Below are 23,012 nucleotides of genomic sequence, written 5' to 3'. Positions count from 1 at the left end.
AACACACTGGATGATGTTTCAAGAAAGAAAGTGTGGGAAACAAGCTGGATCTGCATTTAGAATAAAAAACACGGGCATTACAGGTCCAAGATTGAAATGAAGCAATCACAGCTCTGCACCTCCTTCCATTTCCATAACATCTTCCTCCCTCCGCCCGTCCCCAGCTCCAAGGAGATTGGAAGCAAAACCCTGCAGATTGCTACTAAATTGGTTTCCCTTATAGTAGTCCTCTAGGAGACCTGGGATTTAATACTACCCAAATACGTAACTAAAAGAGGGGATTCTCTTTAAGTATAAATATGTAGATATATGTGAACACACATTCTCTCTGTGAGAACTACGAATACATTCTGATCTATGCATCAGATTGTTACTCTAATTGCTCCCTCAAAAGAACTCCCTCTGAAGAGACTGCAATATCTGTGAATGAGAAACGCTTTCGTTCCTTTGAGGCTAATTGAGATTCAAGAGAAAACCCCTTATCCTCAAAAGGAAAGTTCATCAGGGATGCAAGCCCAGACTTGCCTCCAACAGTCCTCCAGGGACTTCAGCCCCATCTTATTCACTCAAACAATTCTCTCAGATACCTCACTAGGGAGTAGAAAGGAGCGTAAGCTGTAGTTATGCAGAGAGTTCTCTGCTGAGGGCAAGGAGGTTCTTGCTCGAGTAAGCATTGTACGGAACATTCTGAAATTGGTGGAACAAAATAGAAATTAATTTCTCCGCCCTCTAATTACTGCCTTCAAGCATCCCCTGATGAATCTCCTTCTCCTTGAAAAAACAATTAGCTCCTCTAATTTTCTCATTATTTTGTGTATTAAAAAAATTGGTCCAGTCCAACTTAAAACTCTTACCTTGTTCCCTCTACCCACCCACCCAGGCGTATCTTTGAGCAATGGCCAGACAGGCTCGGAGGATGGGAAGGTGGGTGTTGATGGAGGGCCAGCATTTGCTGATTTACTCTTCTGTTCATTTCAGCGCTGGGAGGAGAAAACACATAGCCTCCTGATTCTCCTCTTGTCCCCTGTGGGGTGTTAGGGCCTGGGTGCGGAACACTGTGCTGCAGCCGTTCCCCAGCTCTCGTTTCTCTCACTAACCATGACTGGGCTCTGGTGCTGTCCCTTTGTCAGACGTGTGCAATGGTTGAGAACAAGTTTACGGGAAGGCTGAGAGCGGAGAGGGGTGGTCGTTCACTGGATAACTCCCTCATATAAGAGAAGCTCAGCCATTCCCAGTCACCTCTCTGCTCTCACCCTTGGCAGCACACCGCGGGTCTCTCTCTGGTTGTTAGGTTTCTTCCCCATGGGGGCCAAGCCCAGGCACCATCTGTGGTATTCTGTTGGTGCCTAGGAAACTCACGTCGTTGACTTGCCAAATTGTTTAAACTAGATGGCTTTCCCTCTCTTTAATCTGCCAGCTTTCACCGATTCTCTTTCACTTTCTCATGCGGCATAGAAGCAGGTCAGCAAGTACACTGTACAATCAGGTATCCATGTGCGGATTTCAGTTTCTTTTTCTCACAGGAGACTCTATTCTCTATGAGGAATTCTTTCAGAGCCTTCCTCCTCAACTTGGCATGAAGAGAAGGGGAATAGCCGTCTCCTTCCTGCTGAGGCATAAATACAAACCTGAATAACTTCTGAATTCCACAATTATAGGTAGTTAGCTAGCTGGTTAGATACACACATACATACTTACAAACAAACACACATATTAATATAGATCTTGATCTCTGTTATTTTCCTTTTGCTGCTTATATAAATTGGGAATCAGATGTCTGAGGTTATGATTGAGAGAGTCCAGTCAGTTAGAACCCACTTAACAGACATACAGAGGGTATCCGGACCTTAGTTTTTTGGAAGGGGATATGGAATCTTTTTTCCCCCCTTAACTAGAGGTCTAAATTGTCAATTCAAAAGCAAATGGAAAATTTGCCTCTACACCTTGTTATGCATTTCGATCCTATTATATTTATTGTCAGGGACATTGCAATGTAACAATATTCAAAACATTATGTCTCTACAAGGAAGGAACAACTTTTCTTTCGTTAGTCTTAGCTCAATGTCTTAATTAATCAACAGCTTTGAGCCAATAGCATTCATCCAACACTTCCAATGTATTTCATTAAATGTAATCCTCTTAATCTATAAAGCAGTCCAGTGAATGTATTATGTCCTAATTATATTCAAGTACAAGACCATATATTTCAGAAGGCCAATATTCCATTTCCATTTTTGTTGAGCGAAATGCTTTAGATCAAAGAGGGCATTGCTGGCTACAGTTCAGAAAGCATGCAAGATAAAGAACCAAGCGAAAAGGCAAGAAGCAGATAGTATACATGCATCAGAGTCTCTGAGTCCCAGAGAAGACGTGGTTATGAAGAAACTAATCTGTGGGCACAGGTAAACTGAACAGCAGGCCGTTTTTACAGAACTGAATAGTAGCAAGGGCAGAAGCAGTGGGGCCAGTTAGAAAGTTACTGCAGTAATCTAGACTAGAGGTGATAATTGCTGGCACCAGGAAGTCAGCAGTGGAGGAAGGAAGAAGTAGACGGGTTTCATATGTATTTAAAAGATGGGCTTTTCTAATGGATTATGTATGGCTGTGATAGACAAAATGGAGTCAGGAATTACTCCAAGAGCTTTGGCCTGAATTACTGGAAAACAGAGTGTTATTAATGGTGATGGTGACAGCCTGTGACAGTAGCATATTTGGAGTGATTGGGGAAGATCAGATCAGTTTCTGACAGGCTAAGTTTGAGGTGCCTATTAAAGATGGTGCCTATTAAAGATGGAGTTGGAAGCTGAATGTGAATCTAGAGGTCAGGGCAGAGAACTAGTCTAGAGAAATAAATTTGAGAGACATCAGCATATAGCTATTAATTGAAGTTGAAGACTAGATGAAAATTACCACTAAAGAAAGTGGAAATAGAGAGGAAAAACCATATGTGATCTAGCTCTGGAACACACACCAACAGAGATCACAGAGATGTGGAGAAACCAGGAAGAGAGAATAAATGAAACTGAGTATTATATTTAATAAGCAAAATTAAAGAAAGTATACCTTTTTAGACCTGTTTATATTATTCTTCCATGAACAGCTGGATAATTTTATAACTTGAAACTATTAAGAAATATTTAATTTTAAGAAAAGTAAATGGCATGCATTTCAGATTTTACAAAAAAGTAATAAACATATTTTAACCTAACTCTCATTTTTGTTCTGCAAATAAATCCTTCTCATCTTTCAGTCTCCATGAGTACAGTTTAGTACCACTTAAAAAAATGGCATTCACCAATAAATAATAAATCCTCACAACCAGGAACAGTTCCTTCTATGACTGAAACAGAGAGAGAAGATTTAATGTATGTTCAACTGTCGTGCTTTTTAAATCAGACCTAGAAAGAAACCTTTCATTTTTTAATCTTAGTCTCAAGGTATAGTATCTCTTTAAAGTTCCTTTGGGATTCATTGGTTGATTTATTACTGGCAAATACAGAAGCAGCTATTTGTAATGTAGAAATGCAACTCAGAGGGTGGCTTGAAAAGATATGTCAAAAACCTGATCTCTTCTTTTTTAAAAAAAATGTATAATGAGGTAGAAGATTGTATTTACCAAGCTTCCAGAAGAGAGAATCTTAACTGCAAACTATTAAAATGAGATGAACTAATCTTTCTTGGGGGCAGAGTTCAGTAGATTGGGTAGGTGTTGTGTTAATCTGAGAGTTAAGGATGGAGGAGAGGATCTGAATATATGTGAGTTGAGGACATGGAGCAAAGAAACGGAACAGGAGAAGAGAGAGAAGAATAGCTTATACAACTACTTCAAAACAAAAGATAACTAGAAATTCCAGAAAATAAAACTACACGGAAGCCCAACGTATGAAGTTATAAACCAGCGGCGCCCTTTGGGCGGGTAAGAGCGAAGGTGGGCGGTGCTGTTTGCGGTCGCACCTGGGACAGCGGCAGGGAGAACAATCCCAGCGGCATGGAGGACAATCCCGGCTGCAGTCAAACCCCGGCAGCTTGCGACCCCAACGCTCGGAAAAGCAGCCACCACATCACCTCCAACAGTGAGGCCCAGAGGGCGGGAGGACGGATCCTGGTCTCCTAGTGGAATAACTGCAGGAATCCATCTTGGACCCCCGCCCCCACACAGAGCGCCACAGCGCTGCAGAATAGGTTGTGGATCGGGATCGCCACCGGTCGCTGGGCAGTGACAACAAAGCGCCGGCGAAAAAGGTTGCGGACTGCCGCCGGTCGCTGGGTCGTGACGAGTACACAGGCACTGCCCCCTACAGCCGGCCCAAGAAAACAAAACGCATCTGTCAAAATGAGGCAGGCAACTATAGAAATCCCGGTGGCGCAGCTCACCAGGCAACAGATGGATAACCTGACAGATGAACAGATAAGAAACCTGTCAGATGCTCAGTTCAGGGCCATTGTTATCAGGTGGCTTACAGAATTAACAAAAGATCTGGAAAAAGATGAGAAAGAATTGAAAAACACTCACACTGAAAGGAACAAAACCACATATGAGACAGATGGTGAGGAAATAAAATCCAGAGTTCAAATCAACAAACCAGAACATAGAGAAGGAACAAACAGTCAACCAGTGCAGAGAGAGGAAACGGGAAGCAAGGAAAATGATGAGAGGATCAGAAACCTCTGGGACAGCTATAAGAGATCCAATATACGGATGATCGGATTGCCAGAGGGTGAAGAAGAAGAACTAGAAATTGAAAAAGTGAAAATATAATAAAGCAGAACTTCCCAAACTTGGGGAAGGAAATAAACTTACAGGTCCAGGAAGCACAGAGAGTTCCAAAACATCTGGACCCAGGGAGAACCACTCCAAGACACATTATAATCAAAATGTCAAAAGTTAAAGATAAAGAGAGAATCTTAAAAGCAGCAAGAGAGAAGAAAAGAATCATGTACAAAGGGGTCCCAATTAGACTATCAGCTGACTTCTCAAGGGAGACCCTGAAGGCAAGAAGGGACTGGCAAGAAATATTCAAAGCAATGAAAATCCAAAACCTACAACCACGAATACTCTATCCAGCGAAGTTGTCATTCAAAATAGAAGGGCAGAGAAAGTGTTTCCAGGACAAAATAAAACTGAAAGAGTTCATTAGATCCAAACCACTGTTATATGAGATGTTAAAGGGACTGGTTTAGAAAAAAGAGGATCAAAGCTATGAACACTAAGATGAAACTGCATCACAAGAAACAACAACAGAAGCTAGGGAATTGAAACAAAGGCAAACTAAATAGGCAATGAGGGTGGAAAAAGAATTATAGGTATGGGGAGCATATTGGGGGGAGGTCAGCAGGGAAGGGGAAGGGGGAGAGGGAGGGAGATGGTACAGGAATTAAGAAACATCGTAGGAGGGAATGGAATAGACAGAGAGATTGAGAAGAACTATATGCACAAACAATGGACATGGGCTAAAAGGGGGGGACAAGGGGAGGGAGGGGGGCCACCGGGTGGAGGGGAGCAGAGGGAAGGGAAATTGGAACAAATGTAACACTGTAATCAATAAAACACATTAAAAAAAAAAACCTTTTTCATGAAATAACTATCTGGAAAATTGCTCTTACGTAAGTGCAAAGGACAACCAAGATCTTGGAATATGGAGAAGTTTTCTCAAAAGGGAGAGAGTGTATGGCTTCTGACCTACCCCTTTGGCCTATCACACTCCCAATGGGTTGGCCGCTGCTGTTGGATATCCAATGAAAGTGACCTTTGTAATCAGGAAATCCAGCCATTTCCCTCTTATAAAATGCATGAAGGGGCTGTATGTGCTAATGGGAACACTATTGTCATTTGTCAATGATATCATTTTCATATTAATTGTTGTTGCTATTGTTAAAAGAGAGAAATATTTATCGGTAACTGTGCCTCTGTGAAAAGTGATACATCATACCTCACACATAGGAGGGTAGTCTGTTTGATTCAGCCTGCCTAATTCATTTCAGTTACTGCCTTCTAATGTAAGCATCTGAGGTCATGACTCCTGCTCTACAGCACTGGGCATCAGGTATTATTTTAGGACTCAGATCCATCGAAACCTTTATCGAATGGAAGTCAGCTTCACTATATTGGAGAAAATAAATATTCAAATACATTTGAGATGAGTTCTAATGTTAGAGGAATATGTTCTAGATATGTGCTAAACTCAGAAGTGGTCAAAAGCAAGACATCCTCTAGGAAACGATATGAACCAAAGTGAGGATCAGAAACACTTGTAACAAGTTCACGGCAGAATAGTCTTCCAAGCAATTCACCAAATAACCAGACTCAGGCCCCACCACAAAAGTTGTCATCAACCTCGTGAAGCAAATCAGAGCTGAGAAAAATGATTTAACTGTGGCTGTACTTAAGAAAGAAGGCCTAAAATAACATAGATTTTAAACTAAAAATGGTAAAAAGAGACAAAGAAAAAACAAGGCCATACAACGATCAGTTGAGGCTGGATGCTAAGGCAGGTATGTCTCCGCCCTTTGGGTTGGCCCTTGACTAGGCAGAATTTAAGTGACAGAAACTAGCAGGCTTCCCAAAGCCCAATAAGGAAAACCCTCAGAGTGGGTCAAATATTTCACCGAAAATTTTGCCTTCTATGCAGCAGTTCTGATCACAAGGAAAATTCCAGTGACTAGAAATCCTCTGTGATTTTTCTCAGTGAGAAAAAGCTTCCAGGATTTGAGGGTCAGGGGTGGCCCCAGTTTGCATTGCTTGGGGCAGTAAAGGAAATCTAGTGGCCTGCTACTCCCTTGACAAGAAGCATAAAGTGAAAGCACTGTTTTAGTCCTGTTTCAGGAGATACACACTCACACACACACACACACATACACAGGTAAAAAGAGAAATAAATCTAAATGCAGTTATATCATCCTCCTTTCCCCACATTTCCAAATTTCCTAGGACCAAGGTTTGCAGAAGGGGCCTTGAAAAGAAAAAAAAAATCTTGGTGAGCCTAGCAATGCCCTCAGAGGCCACAAAGTAATTCTGACCATATTCTGAGAAAGAAAAAGGGTGTGGGAAGAAGGAGGTCCAAGGGAGAAGATTATCACGAGAAACCCTCATTTTCTGAGGGCTGAATTTTGTGAGGAGGCTCCCAGGTGCCTAACAGGGAGCAGGAGCTGGATGGAACAGAAGCATAAATGTATGTAAGGGCAAGAGGCTCATGAAGGGACTGTGGGGCATGAAAGAGAGAGTGTTTATGCAGCTGCTATGAGTGGGAAACTTTGGTGGAGAGAGAAGATTTTTTTGGAAAAATTCTATGTGGTACATCATGGAAATCTCTGTACCAGGAGAATCTCTGATAACCACCTACAGCATTCGTCATGGCTTTAGGATGTATCTTTGAAGGGACCGCCATGCAGAGACTGGCCTTAGAGAGAGCCAGTTACATTCAAGCTATATTCCAAGCATGAGAGGAGTTGCTGATTGTCACTAAACTGAGTTAGGATGCCAATGGAATTTAAAGTAAATGATTTCAATGCTGAATATAGGGATTCATGTATTTTGTTTTCCATTAGCAAAACTGAAATACAACAAGGCTTTCAAAAGCATCTAATCGTTCTTCCTCATGAGAACATTTGATCGATCCACTCTAAAGAAATAGATTCAAATTTTCACAAACATAGCCTAAACCTATCCTTAGTTATACATAGATGCTGAACTTCAGGTCAATGAATAAATTATATAACCCAACTCTTTTTTATCATATTTAAGCTATCTGAAATGAATCCATGTTCAGCTCCGGGGTCCTAGAACTGCAACATATTATGGTCGTGTTTCTCCCTTTTGGTGAACAATCCTTTTTCAAGGACCAAGGCACGTAGAGTTTCCTTTCACTTTTCTCAAAGACTTACCATAGCTTTAGAGCTGGAGACTGGTTGACATGGGTGAATCACTAATTTGACAGTATGTCTAAACTTCCAGACAACTGAGATAGACAGGGACTGGAGGGAGAGGTCAATCTTTAAGTGGGTTGAACTCCTGGATTTTCTTACCAAAACATTTTACACTGATTTCCCTTGCTCTATAAATTCTGATTAAAACAAATACCTTCCTGCTTTCTAATTTTAACATACAGCAACTGATACACATAAGCAGCTATTAATGATGCCTTTGATTTTGGAGTGCTTTTGTCTAAAAACAATAAAATATAAATAGAAATGTATTTGCATCAATCAGAACATATAAACATGTATGCATTTAATCTACATAAAAGATTCAATATGGTAATACAAAGTTTTAGCTAAAATAGTAAGCACATTATTAGAGGCAGTGATAGGGCTCTAAAAAATACATCAATAAATGATAAGTGAAACTTTTCTGTCAAAATATGGGCTACCTGAAGAACCAAGAAGAAAGGCAGAGAGGGCTCCCAGACGGTTCTTTGTGGAAGTGAGGGCAGCTGTGTGGCCACTTTGGGAATGATGAAGGGCAGAGTGGGGAGGACGTGGTAATCATAAAGAAAAAAAAAAAAAACTTAGGGGAAAAACACAGTTTTCCTCAGCGAGTCTCAAGCTTTTTTTGTTGGTACCTAAGTAGAATTGAGATGAAACTAAAGGAAATCTTTACAAACCTCAATTAGAATAGAAGAAATGAAACCCACATTAGTTATATAGGAGTTGACTTTATTGGGTGAAAATTGGTTCAAAACATGGCCTGGGGCATGGCAGGCAACCTGGTGTGTGCCATGGTAAGAGTGCTTCCAGCCCACTAAGATTCTGCCTTTTCTGGCTCCAAACTTATTCCTACTGATGTGCCCACCTTGGTGTCGGATCTACAACTTGGCGGGTGAGCCATCTGCATGCAACTTCACTCACAGACGCAGAAAAAAAATATTCTTCTTAGGAAACTTTCACAGAGCTCTCTTTAGGATGTCAGGGAGGGGGCTGTTGGCCTGCGCCACATGCGAGTTCTGAATAATTTTTAAAATTATTTTTAAAAGTTCAATATCATTAATTTTTCATAGTGAAAAATATCACTGAAATTGCTCTTTCACATTACACAGCAATTCATACAATGACTTGTTGATATCGGCCTCATTATTTTTACCCGTCCATGCAGCTAGACACCACGCAGCTCCGAAACCAACACTCAAGTCAGGCAAGTGAGGATCCCACAAGGTTCAGCAGTTCCCTGGAGGTGGTCTCTGTTCCTGTCCATTTGGACCGTAAATGACTCCCAGCACAGAGGACAGAGTGACTCAGATCACGTTGCCTCCCGCTGGCTACAGGATGGTTTTGCATCTGCTCAGCACTGTTATAAAGCATGTCATGCTCTGGGTCCCACTGGTTATTCATCAAACCGCTGTCCTCACTCCAGTCACACGAAACCAGTGCTATTTCTTACATCTGAAACACTTTTCTCCCACCCCCCACTTTTGCTTCAAATACTAAAGGACGCTTTCCCAACTTATTCCCGAAGTCTGGGCCAGGAACTGTGAGAAAGAAAAAAAATGAGTGAGCTCAGGGGCAAAGCATGTGGGAAAAGAATTAAACAACGCTTTCCATTTTTCCCATTTAATTTCAGTCCTTTATTGTGCAAACCCATTACATTTGTAAAGCAGAATAGCATAGTCATAACCATTACCAGGGGTAACGCCTATAACATCTAAGGTCTGGAAAAGAACAGTGAAGTCATCTTCGTTAGCACCCCTGATATTACAAATGAGAAAGGCATTAGAAAAGGAGAGAGGTAATTGAAAGGGCTAATAGGAAAACACCATAACTGCCTGGTCTGGATTACTTCATCACGAAACATTATGAAAATGTGCATTCAATGAAACTCAGCATTTACAGGTAATGGCTGCATTATTCAATTAAGTCTGCTGTACTTCTGAATAGTATATATTACGTGTCCTCAAATGATCAGCTAGAAATTGAGAAAACAATCTTCCATTTTCAGTTTGGGCACACATGAGAATAAAAATTGGGAGAGCAAGGAAAAGAAGAAACCATTAAAAAAGTATCATCTAATCATGACATGGTGATTTATTCAAGGGTGTTTCTTGGTTGTAGTTCACCAAGCTCTTAATAAAAGCTCTTGTATATATTTTTTATTTTAAACAACATAGATCTATAACTAGGTACTAGATTGGAAGGAAAACAGCAGAATTAAAAATGTTAATTCCTACTGTGATAATTCTAAATAAAGCCACCAGCCACAACTCCATTGATTCTAAATTGATACACTATGCATCTGTTGTATTTTATTTTTAACTATGACCCTCCTTCCTTCTTACAAGTGTAATTTATGATTTTACATGCATGCATATATTCAAGGATACATACTTCCATACAGTGTATATTATACATATATGCATATATTGTCCTGAATTTTCTTGACCATATTTTATTGGGACATTCAAATTTTTAAAAAATAGCAAACTCTGCCTACAAAATTATACATTTTAAATAATGGTTGTATTAGCACAATTTATTTATTGTAATTAATTATAGTTAACATATTTTTAATAATTAAATAAGTTTATACCATGAATGGTTAAAATACCAAAAGAATGTGAATGGATACTATAAAGCATAATAAACTATAACTATAAGGTATACTAAAGAGGGTTTTCACATGCAATCAATATCTACCATTTATTAATATATATCTTTTCACAAGAGCTCTTTTTAAAGAGTACTTCTAAAAGGTTCCTAAAATTATTTTAGCATGGAAAATTAAAAGTGTAATTTTTTAAGCTATATATGTCTAATGTATAGCACTAGAATTTCAAGAAAAAGATCACAATAGTTCTGGTAGAACAATGCCGTTTCTGTTACGGTTTCTGGTGCATAATGGTGATGGGGTTACAGGTTTTCACTGGCTCTCGTGCTTACCTCCACATTTTGGAATTGGTCCGCTCCACATCACTTTTCCATCCATAAGAATACATGTAATTGTTTCTGTTCCCTGGGTTTTAATAAATCCTTCTTCACAAATAACTGAAATCGAACTTCCTAATTGAAAGTTGTCCCCAAACCGCCGGGCATTGATTGGTATTCCAGGATCAGGGCATTCATTATGTCCAAATGCTTGAGAAGAGAAGACAGAAACATAGAGGTAGTAGGAGAGAAGCACTTGTGTATTTGAGAAAGCAAGCTTTTTAATAAGGTTATGTTTATTTCTAGAAAAGCCTTTATTTAAAAAAAAAAAATGGAGGCTCTCCTCTGCCCATACCTATTTGTCCAGGGATGTATAATAGATGTGATTGTTTTAAAATATGAATATTACAAAATTTCTAAATAGAACTGTTTCTGTGTTTCTGGACAGTATTAGGCTTAGTCTATGCAAAAATTTCCAGGAAAGGCTAGTCAGAATTTCAATTCATGTTAATTCAGAGCAGGTTAACATGTACTATTGCAAACTTGCCCTATGATTCACTGTTTGGAATGAAGAAATAGTCTCATTCTGGGAACTAAAGTAAAGTGTTTCCATCTAGCATGAAGGCCTTACTATTTCTTTATAATTTTCCATATGTCACCTACTTTCTGCCAGCTAGGAAAAAGGGAAGAGCGATTACTTTTGTAATTACTATGTTTTTGGCACTGTGACAGGAGCTGTAGAAATGCTGTTATCTCACTTAACATTTAGAACAGGCAGAGGAGCAAAGTATGACCACTTATTTTGTGAGATTCAGGAAAAAGTTAGTTTGTCTCAGAACATAGAGATGGATTGACAAGTATCTCCTGGTCTGGCTTTTCATTTTTTCTCAACAACATGCTGTATCTTGGGTTATTGTCTCCTGTCTCTCATGAGAATGTGAGTTCTTAAGTTCAGAGGCAGTATCGTATTTCACCTTTTTCTCTCACCGTGTATATTTTACCACACTCCCAGCAAGCAGCAGAAGTGAAATGATGAAGCGCTTTTTTAAGTTTTTTAGAGATTATAAATTACATGAACCCTACAAGTTTTTCTCCTTATTCATCTAAATGACTCAATATGCATTTAAAAACTTTAAATTAGTGTAGTATAAATGGAAGGATATTTAACATAGCAAAGTCTAAATGTTTATAACATTTTATAAGGGATTTACAACTTAACATTACTATATTAATACTGCATAAGTACATGCAGTTATTTTAAATAGTCTCACTAACCCTCACTTTGATATTGCTCATAAATTATATACTTTTGTTATCAATTCTCATTTTTAAATTAAACATAATTAAATATATTTAAATAAATTATAAAATATATAAAATACAATTTTTAGGTACAGGTAGCTAATCATTGTTTACTGCTTTTAGACAGAATTTTGATTAAGCCTAGTTGCTCCTATACAAAATTTCTGAGAGATATTTTTTTCAGCAAAAAAAAAAAAAAAAAGAAAAGAAAAAGAAAAAGGAATTTCACTGGTAAGCATTAAATATAAGAATTTACATATAATACATTAAGTTACTAGATCAACAAAACAAGGAGCAAGGAGGCATATTGTCATAATACCCAAAGTTACCAAAACTTTAAAGTTAAAAATATGCATTTAAGACAAAATAAATATTGGAAACAGATACATGCATATATGTATCTATCTATCTATATAAAATGTTTCAAAAGGATTTTCACATAAAGCAGCCATTTCAACAGCAAGTCTCTATGACATGTCACAGACAATTTAACTTCAATGATGGGCAATTATATGTTGACACTTATTAGTGACAGTATTCACCGCTAGTGACACTTTGAAAAGACAATGACTGTGTTTTATTGCTAATTGCTAAAGCTCAACATAGAACAGAGACATGGTTGAGGGGTGCAATTCATTCTTAAAGAGCAGAGAACTAAATCCTACTGTTATATGACACAAAGATTAACGTGTCAACTTGGTCAATATCTGACATTATGGAAGTTTCAAGGAAAAACAATAAAAATCACTAATAATCTATGGCTTCAGGTAAAACCTCTACAAACAGAAGCATCAGTATCTAAGTATACTGAAGTACAAAGACTCTTCTTTTTTTTTTATGTAAATTATCTTTTGGTAGTATTTATGCCATTTTTCAGAAAAATAGTATTTATTCTTTTGAAATACAATACTATGAGTGATAGACAATAGCTAAATAACAACAAAGAAGTCTCAAATCTAGAACAATATAATAGACACAATAATATACTATCAAATGTCAAGGTAATAGTCCAGAAGCCAAGTAAACAATAATAGCTGATGTTTTCTGAGCATTTATTAGGTAGCGTACACTCTACACTCTACACTGAACTATTTACATGGGTCACCTAGTCTACTACTTATGGAAACCCAGTATGGTTTCATTGTTGAGGATACTGAGGTTCATTTATTAAACCTAAAAAATTTGGCAAAGCCAGAACTTGAAGCTGCATAGTTTGGCTTTAGAGCTGATGTTCTTAATTGCTAAGGTGTTTTCCCCTCTTGGTGGCTTTGCTAAATCAGCTCAGTGGTCTATTGCCCCTAAATTAATAATTTGCTTCTTTGTGATGCTTTCTTAGCCTAATGAAGTTGTCCTTAGAATTATAACTCTGTGCTGTTATTTGTTAAAGTCTCCTCTTGGTTTATGAATATCTTGAAGGAAAGTTCTATCTCCCTTTTATCTTTGCATAGGCAGAGCAAAACATGTAATATATAGTAATTTCCAGGTTATGCTTATGAGATTTAATAAAATAAGCTAATATATTGGCTGATATAAAAATTATATTTGAAACATCTCTCACAAACAAAGAGAAATGACAATATGGTATAAAATATGGTTGGAAATCAAGGACCAAGTGAAAATCCCTGGCACAATTATGTGTATTAGTTGTCCAAGTTTTCTTCTCTATGGAATAAGAGAGCTACTTTGCAGAATTTCTTTCTAGTTCTACTTTGTAGAAATATGTTCAATGGAAAAAATAAACTTACTGTTATAAGTGATGTTAAAACCACGTCCGGACATTGAGTGGTCAGCTTGAAATTCCAACCGTAGTATATGACTATTGCTAGTGAGATGCGAAGGCACCTCAGCCCCGGTGAAGGTTCCAAGAATTGGGGAGTCTGGAGAGTCACCATCTTTAACAGCAAGGAAGTCAAACTGAGATTCCAGGTCAAAGTCATTAAAAGAAAGGTGTATGCGACTCCCTGGATCAGAGATGATTGTCCAGATGCAGTTTAGATTATTTCCATACCCTTCTGGATAATCAGGGGAAAGGACTGTTCCCATTGGTGCAGTGAAGTTAGAGAGGCAAGGAACTGTTAAAAATAAGATTATAAAATACAGTAAATGCTCAAAAGTCATATTTACCTTATTTTCTCATATCCTACAATTAGATAATCAAATTACAGTTTGAAAAAATAATATTAACAATTTAAATTATCTCATAAGACAGGAAATAAAGGTTAACTTTTACATATTAGAAAAGGCAACTAATAATTTAGATGATTGTATGCTTAAATATGCACAGAAGTATAACTGGAGCAATAGCAGCAATTTATTTACACATTTATGTTTGCATTAGAGTATTGTAGTGTTCCTGTGCTTAAAAATAATATTAGAGAAATATTTAGAGATTTCAAACAAAGCAATAATGCTCACGAAGTAAGTGAAGACAAAATGAATTATGTGAGTATTAATAGAAATGAGAGTAAGAGCGGAGACTTGGTGAGTTTCATCCCCGCAACAGTCATGGGATGCTCTGATCATTTACACACAGATAAGAAGATGGACTAATTTTATAACTGCCGCCACAGGTGGGTGCCACTGCAAAAACAAGTAAGCTCTGAAATCAAAGTCTCCATCCACCACTAGCAAAATACATTTTCAAGAATAGAAAATGTACTTTGCAGCATATATTATAATTCATATAAAATGTAGGTCTTGAAAAATGCTAGTATTTTTTAAAAGCAGGAAAATATTGAAGTGAGGTTTGTGCTAATGTCTTTGCAGGAAACACAGGAATTCACAAGTGAAAAGCATTGTCATTATAAGTTGGATACAGAAAAAAGTCTTTTATTTAAAAACCAGAAAATTAGTTTTACTTTCATGGCTTTGGCTTATATATTTTCACTTTTGAATATTCAAAACTAAAATTCAAAATTTCCAATATTGCAATAATACCAGGCAAGCTGTATTTGTTGGTAATGAAGGTAGTATTTAATTTAACCCAAATGTGCTTCAGTACATAATACAAATCATATTTTTTCTGCAGTTAAAATAAAATGTTTTAATTGAAGAAATACATATTTTAATCCATGCATACTGTATTTCATAAATATCAATGAATTATATTCTGTGCATAATAGATAAGTGACATTTAAGTATGCATTAGTGTGAGTAGCTACAAGAAAAACTAAGTTAAAACATTATATATAGAATATAAGCTTTAAATATTTTAAGTGTTTTTGATTGTACATAAGCATATACTATCTAGTTGAAATAAATGAGTCTAGTACAATTAGCTCAGATGTGTAATTTCCATAAGAAGTATGTTATCTATACATTACAAAATGTCACCAATAAAGTGTTACGAGAACACATGTAATATATACTTTGCAATTACTAAGTGAACTATGTTAACTTTATTTAAATCTATAATAAAATTTATAATTTGGCATAAGCACACTTGTTAAAGATAGCATCACAAAGTGCTACTCGTTCAAAAATAATTACATGGTTCCAGCTCCTTGTAATTAATTACAAAAGCAATTATATGCAAGGACAGGGTAACATATGCTATCTGGAAGCGAAGCATTTGGTACTCACAGATACAGATGGGTATGTTTGCAGACCATTGGTTATTCTCTTGACAAACAATGGATTTCTCTCCAATTAATTCAAACCCAAACTGGCATTCGAACCTTAAAACATCATGATTAGAAAATCCATCGCCTTCTCTAATTCCATACAAAGGTGTACCGGGATCACCACAACTTTCTTTTTCAATTTCTGTAAAAATATATTAAAGTTAATTTCCAAGGGTTTCAGGTATTTGATATCCATACATCAAGTTTAGTTAGCATATGAACACTCTATAGTTGAGATATTTCAGAGCAAAAGATAAAAATATTATCAAATATATTTTTTTCTTTTGCTATTTTTATGGACTTGATCTGGTGACGTGATCTGTAAGGAATACTTAGTGTATTTCTCCCATTTTGGAGAAACTGAGGTCATCAAAGCTACTGGCATTTTATTTTATCTATGTTGCAGTGACATTGGTCTTTTCTTTTTCTTTTTGTTTTTTCTTTCTTCTTTTTTTTTTTTTTGTATGTGTTCTGGTCTTATCCAGATTTCATATCAAATGGAGAGGTTAGTGATCTTATAACTTTCACTAGTCTTCAGGCTAGTTTTTATAACAAGAAAATCTGGATCCTTGGGTGTCAAAACTTGCCAAAGAAAGATGGCTGAATCTAGTATAATTTTGAGGTATATATCTGACTACCATTTCAATCTCCTCTGAAGTTATGTTCCTATTGAAGTATGGATTTTACCACATCTCTGTAGTTGGATCAAGTTCACTGCACTTAGTATAAACCATCATTCAGTCACTTAATTCCATCAGCAACTATTTATTTGAACATTTAAAATGTGTCAGATTATGTTCTAGGTATGTGGGATAAATCAATGAATAAACATTGGTTTCTGCTCTCTGGTAGTGTGAGTTCCGTCATAAGTTTACAACTAACAAACAACAAATACAAACATCTTATTTGAGAGGGTGATATGTGCTGTGGGGAATGTGTTGAGCAGGGATTAATGAGGGTAAAGTGCTAGGTGATGTTGAAATGACATTGTTGCTAGACTCAAATTTTACTACACATTGAAATTGCTTCTCTTTTTGAAAGAATGAGAGAATAGATTCTTCTTCACCTAAAATGTCTTCATTTTGGAGGCATTGATTTATGAACATCTCAGCTTACCTATAGATCTCATTTATATCTTTATATGATTATTTACATTTATTTATCTTAGGGGAGCCCTATAGCCTCATAAAAACTGAGATTTTTCTCTTCTTATTCTTAAGGATCTGTGTATTATTTTAAAATGTTTTCCATCATTGTTGGATTAGGAGTGAGGGTAAGTGTTTACCATTTAAAAACCATATATATTTTTTACTTTGCTCTTTAAATTCAATATTCTTTAAAATAAAGGATGCATTTGCAAGTAAAGGTGTAATTTTGAAGTTGCAATACTCTGAAAAACAACAATATAGAGTAAGTAAAATAAATATATACCTATTATATATAACTGCCTTTGACATTTTTACTACCAAGGAGGCAAATCTAATATTTGAACAAATAATTCATGTGCAACAGATGATTGCTATACTAAAGATATGTACAAAGAGCAATTATGAATAATGACAAGTATCATTTATTGAACACTGAAACTGCACTGGTATTAAAAGAACATTTTAAAGCACTTACTGTGTAATTTAATTGTCTTAAGCTTATGAAGGAACTATTGTCATCTACACTTACAGAAGAGAAAACTGATGGTCAGAGAAGTTAAGTAATATTATATCACATGTTTCCACCAATTCATATGGTGAAACTTAACCCCCAATGTGATGGTATTTGGAGGTGACATTTTGGGAAGTTATTCGGTAATGAGTGTAGAGCCCTTGCCTCTTCTGCCATGTGCGGACACTGGGAGAAGATAGCCAACTATGAATCAGGAAATGAACTCTCTCCAGACACTGCATCATTCTGTGCCTTTATCTTGGACTTTCTAGTTCCACACTGCAATATTTGCTGTTTATAAGCCACATAGTCTATGGTATTTTTGTTATAACAGCCTAAAGGGACTAAGACTTGTGAATAGCATAGTTTATGCTGGTCTGATTCCAAAGTCTTAAGCACCAAGCTCCTGTGGATGATTTTTCATTCATTAACTGTCAGTTTATAAAACATTTATTTAGTTTCTACAATGTATCAAAAATAATACTCGGTGCTAGGAATATAAAGACGAATAAGATGTAGCCTCCTGCCTTACATGGGAGCAGAAAGAAGCCATAGCAAAGACCTCTTTGAGTTTAAGTTCACAGGATTGGTGACTTGTGAAACATCTTAGAGTTATCTCTCTGAGTAAGGAAGAAAAGGTATCCCAAGTGGGAAGAAGAGCAATATGAGAAAAGACATGAAGTATTTTTTTTCTTCTCTTCCCTTCCTTAGACCGTGGCTTGATTCGGATTAGTTAGGAGGCTGCCTAACTCCAGTGGGGATATTTCAACAGAATACCATACACTGGGTCATTTATAAACGACAGGGATTCATTTCTCACAGTTCTGGAGGCTGAGAAGTCCAGAACGGAGATACCATGAGATTTTGTGTCTGGAGAGAGTCTATTTCTTGGTTCATAGATAGCTGTCTCTTTGCTGTGTCTTCCCATGGTGGAAGCAAAAAAAAGAGCTCTCTGGCCTACTAATTCTCTTCATTAGAGCTCCACCTTCCTGACCTAGTCTCTTCACAAAGGCCCCAACTTAGCTATCAGAACATTGGGGATGAGGTTTCAGGATATGAATTTTGGAGAGACACAAATATTCAGCCTACGCAGAGGCAGTGATAGAGGTGTCAGGGATCGAAGAGGCAGTGACATCAAGTAGCTCTGAGCCACACGAGTAGAAGCAAGGCCATAGAGGCAGTCAGTAAGTTTGAGAATTCATTATATATGGGGGGATTGTGCAAATGATAAATGTATTAAGGATAAGTGTAGCCTAACTTCTCACACTCAAGGGGATGTGGAAAACAGAAGGCTACAAAGAATCCTGAGGAGGCTGAACTAAAATGAGAGGAACTGATAGAAAATCACGTTTAATATAGACACGGATAAAGAGATGATAAGTAGATATTGATATGTGTATGTATATGTGCATACATATATATATCAAACATACACACTTGTATATACCTGCATGAATGAATGTATATTTTCTAGCTAAGGGTCTTGAAAGCAATACACCTCTACACTAACAAGTTCATTGCACGTCCAGATCTTGGTCTAATATCACTTTTCACTAAAAGAAACCTATGAGGTTGCTTCCTGGGTTGAACAATGATAAGTACAAGATGAGCCTCAAATACCTTGTTCTGTCAAAGAACAAGAGCAACAAGAAAGTGCTTAAAGAATGATGGGGTTTAGCAGAAGACAAAGAAACTAGCTTCTCCACTGCCATTTTCAGGCAGTTTAAACAACAATGTAATGCCAGATTACAATTAATGGAATATAATTTAAATGCATAAATACATCCTGATATTAAGTGGGAGAGAAGAGAAAACTCTGTCTCCATGTAGAATAACATTTAAAAAATGAACATCCACATTTGGTAGCCATCACAGTGATTTGAAATTTTGGATGAACGTTTGATAAAATACAAGATACTTACCTAGTTTTGTATTACCTCTTTGTAAAACACTTATTGATCACAGAGGTGAAAATGATGATGTTACCAGAGGAAAACCCAAGAAACACTAATTTTACTAGGTGGTAAAGGATCACATAACCAGTGTAGGATATACTGACATTGCTTACCTCCACCTTCTAATGTAATGCACTAAGATAGTCAGAATCATTTCAATCAAGAATGAATGGTCCAAGTCCATATATGAGGAAAGACTGGGTAGATCCAGATTAAGAGGCATATTACAGAATGGAAGGCTTGTACTTTTTAAAGCTGCCATGATCATGACAGACAAGGAAAAACCGAGAAACACATCCAAGTTGAGGGAAATAAAGGAGACATGACAAATAAATGAATGAAGTTACGTGGGTTGAATCCTGACAAGGAAGGAAAATGAGACATGTTTGGATAGAGAAATCTGAAGGGATCTGTGAATCATTTGGTCATGTTGCATCAATACTGATTTTGCAGTTTGGATGGTTGTTATGTGAGCGTCTTTGTTTTTGTGAAATTTGAACAATATTTGGGAGTGATGAAACATTATGTTTGTATCTTGCATTCAGATGGTTCTGTGATTTTAAAACATGTCTGAAAATTCTTTACTGTTTTTCTTATCCAGGGGTGGAATCATATTCTCCTCTCTGATTATTGGTCAGCATTAGTAACTAGCATCTAATGAATGAAATGGGGTACAAGGGACAACCATGACCACTTCTTTTGGCTTCTCTCCTAACACTACCAGTTGTCTCAAGTCCCTGCATTTCCAGAACATGGACTAACCATTGGTATAGACATCTTTATCTTGTTCATTGCAGCAAAATCTATAGCAGCTCCAATAGCCATATCTGACCCCATAGAATTGCCAAAAGCATTACCATCCTCAACAGGTATCCTAAGCCATTGCTATGTGATTAAGGTGAGTTAAATGCCTGAGGTATGAACTTTGACATTTAAGAGGCAGGAGATGGGAAGGAAAACAGTAGATAAATTGTTCACCTTCCTCCCCCAAAACAGATGGTTCCAAAGCAAAGCTGGTCCGTGTGACCCACATTACCCAACACACAGCTGTTTTTTTTTTGTTTTTTGTTTTTTTGTTTTTGTTTGTTTGTTTGTTTTTTAAGGCTGTGGCCACTCTGTAACATGCCACCCTATAGTTGATTCTCCTATTTCCTTGTGATATTTCTTTCTTTTACTCATTTTAGTGTCTTGGAATTGCATTTCCCCCTTCCTGCCATCAAGTATTAGTCTATAAGCTTTGCCTCACTCAGTGCCTCTTTTCTAGGCGTTCAAAGATAAGTCAGATAATATCGCTGGTAAAAAATCTGCCTAGCAAGGTAAGGGACTGGGTGATCTACAGATTATAAGCATAGATGTGATTTCCAGGAAGAAAAGAACATCCGCTGTCATTATTGAGTGACTATTATTTGAAGGTTTGCTAAATGTTATAACTGCTTTAACTCATGTATTTCTTATGGGGACACTGAGAGCAAGGTGTTATTTTTCTTGCTTAACAGATGGAAAAATCAGTCTGGGTAAGGCTGACCAAGGCCATATAGGTAGAAACAGCTCAAACGAGATCCTACTCAACACCTACCTGACTTCAGTGACCATACCCTGCTCCACTGTTCCATGCTGTTTGATAGAAAGGATAAAGAGGGTACCGTGAGCCAGGTACTGGGATAATTACAGAAGAAGACAAATGAACTTGATTCCAGTTTTAGAGGAAAAAAGATAGCAACATTAATTTTAAATGAGTTTCATCTTGGATGCTTTGATACACTAATTCCACCTCTGTATGGCTTCAGAATGATTTAAAAACTATTCCAGTCTCTTCAAATTCCTTTCTTGTCTCTCAAGACCTGACTCCCACCGTTTCTGCTACAAGGTGCCTAAGTGTCAGGCATGCTGAAACACCTACTGTTCCGTTCCATACATACCTGCCCTTAGGCATGGCATGAAAAAAGGGCATGCTCCCAGGATGCAAGACCTGGGGAAACCCTTATGCCTCTCTCAAGGTTAAAATGTACCTCTTCCATAAAAACTGCCTTAAGCTTGCAAGCAGTTACTTCCTCCTTTCTTTGGGCTTCCAGAAACCTTAGCTTTTATTGATCTTTGCATTAAACATGTCTATACACATAGCAACACCAAATATTTATGTATCATATATGTGTCAAGCAACTTTCTAAGCACTTACTACATTAAATCCTGACACAGCCCTATGAGGACCAAATGAGATAACTTGTTTAAAGTCACACAAATTTTAAGTGGCCAAACTGCATTTGCACCTGGCAGTATGGTTCCAGAATATGAGTTCTTAAGCACTATGTGCTCTCTCATTATATTCAAGGACACTTGTGAAAAATGCAAACAAGGAAGCAAGGCAATAAAGAATTAGCATACAAAAGTGTGTGGTTCTGTTAATAAACAATATAAACCATCAAAATACATGTACTTATACAGAACTACAGAGTAAAATGTAAATAAATAAATAAATAAATAAATAAATAAATAAATAGACACAGTTACATCTTCTGAATAATTTAAATCTTAGAGTTGCATTACTACTGTAGAATTGGAGTGGTGGATATTTTCTATTAGCCCCTTGAGAATGATTCTCCACACTTCCCTGCCCTGCATTTTTGCCCCTTCCCTAAGCCTGGGAGTCAAGGCTGACCTCCATGAACCCATCCTAGGCTTCTGTGCTACTGACTTCCTGTGTGTGCAACAGGTGGTCAGGAAACAGGTGGCCCTAGCAGGAGGTCAGGAGAACAGCGCAGTAGGGGTATTTTTTCCCGATTTCTTCTGTCTGATCACGATAGGTCGGATGTGTCCCTTTACTGAAAGCCAAGCTTATGTCAGGCTGCCCTCTCCATACAGCTGTCTTCTGAGAGCTATGCTTCTCCTTCCTGAAGGTGGTGAGGGCATCCCGCTATCACTAGTCAGGATACTGTATACCCCTTGTCCATTTCCTCAAGCTCTGCCGACACACACCCAGTGTGAAGGTGTTATTTGTTACCTGCAGTGTCCTTGACTGGTTACAATATAATTTACCAATGACATCTCAATATAACACAGAAATACTTTACTTAGTTCCCTACTGATACTTGATTGTTTGTCTTATCATATTTTATTTTTTTAGAACACAAAATGGGGTTGGGATGCCTTTAACAAGTGTTGCCTCTTTTGGGAATATGCACCATTCACAACTAAAGTTGGAAGGAACAAAGTGAGTATCCAGTTGTAGAATCAGAGGCCAGGTGTCTATGGAATAGCACCTGTTTCTGCTCCTTTTTTCTTCCCTGTGTGGAGGCAAAGAAATCAGACGCTGAGGAAGAGGTGCTGAAATACGTGAGGATGGGAGATTAGAGGAAGTACAAGCAGAAAACTCCAGAAGGCTCCCTTGTGCTGAGTTAAGAATAAAATTGGAAATAAAGTTTTCAATGGCAGTGGCTGAAATTTGTACAACAGGACTCCTTCAACACCTGTTTTTTTAGTGACCGAGTAACTTTGATCCTTGATGCCTATAGTAATAAACTCTAATTTTAAATTCAATCAGATTTCCAGGCAAAGACTAACATCTGGCCTTAAAGTGACACAGAAATTCCCATTGATCAATCTCTGACTTGACAGCCGTTGACAC

General features: G+C 37.4%; 1 protein-coding gene across 3 annotated transcripts in view; it reads right to left on the bottom strand.

The window, feature by feature from the left end:
* The window catches only part of CSMD3 (CUB and Sushi multiple domains 3), a 908,638-nt gene that overhangs the window by 351,882 nt on the left and 533,744 nt on the right, over positions 1-23,012 (bottom strand). For all 3 annotated transcript variants that reach the window (XM_090283433.1, XM_090283434.1, XM_090283435.1), the window contains 3 exons: positions 15,736-15,918; positions 13,899-14,225; positions 10,867-11,061 (listed from right to left, as the gene is read on the bottom strand). In XM_090283433.1, the coding sequence (XP_090139559.1) occupies positions 10,867-11,061; positions 13,899-14,225; positions 15,736-15,918 (705 nt within the window). The remainder of the gene's footprint in view (positions 1-10,866; positions 11,062-13,898; positions 14,226-15,735; positions 15,919-23,012) is intronic.

Source organism: Furipterus horrens, unplaced genomic scaffold (assembly GCF_987537825.1).
Source record: "Furipterus horrens unplaced genomic scaffold, mFurHor1.1.pri manual_scaffold_7, whole genome shotgun sequence".
In the NCBI taxonomy this organism is placed as follows: Eukaryota; Metazoa; Chordata; class Mammalia; order Chiroptera; family Furipteridae; genus Furipterus; species Furipterus horrens.
This window is presented reverse-complemented; position numbering and strand designations above follow the sequence as displayed.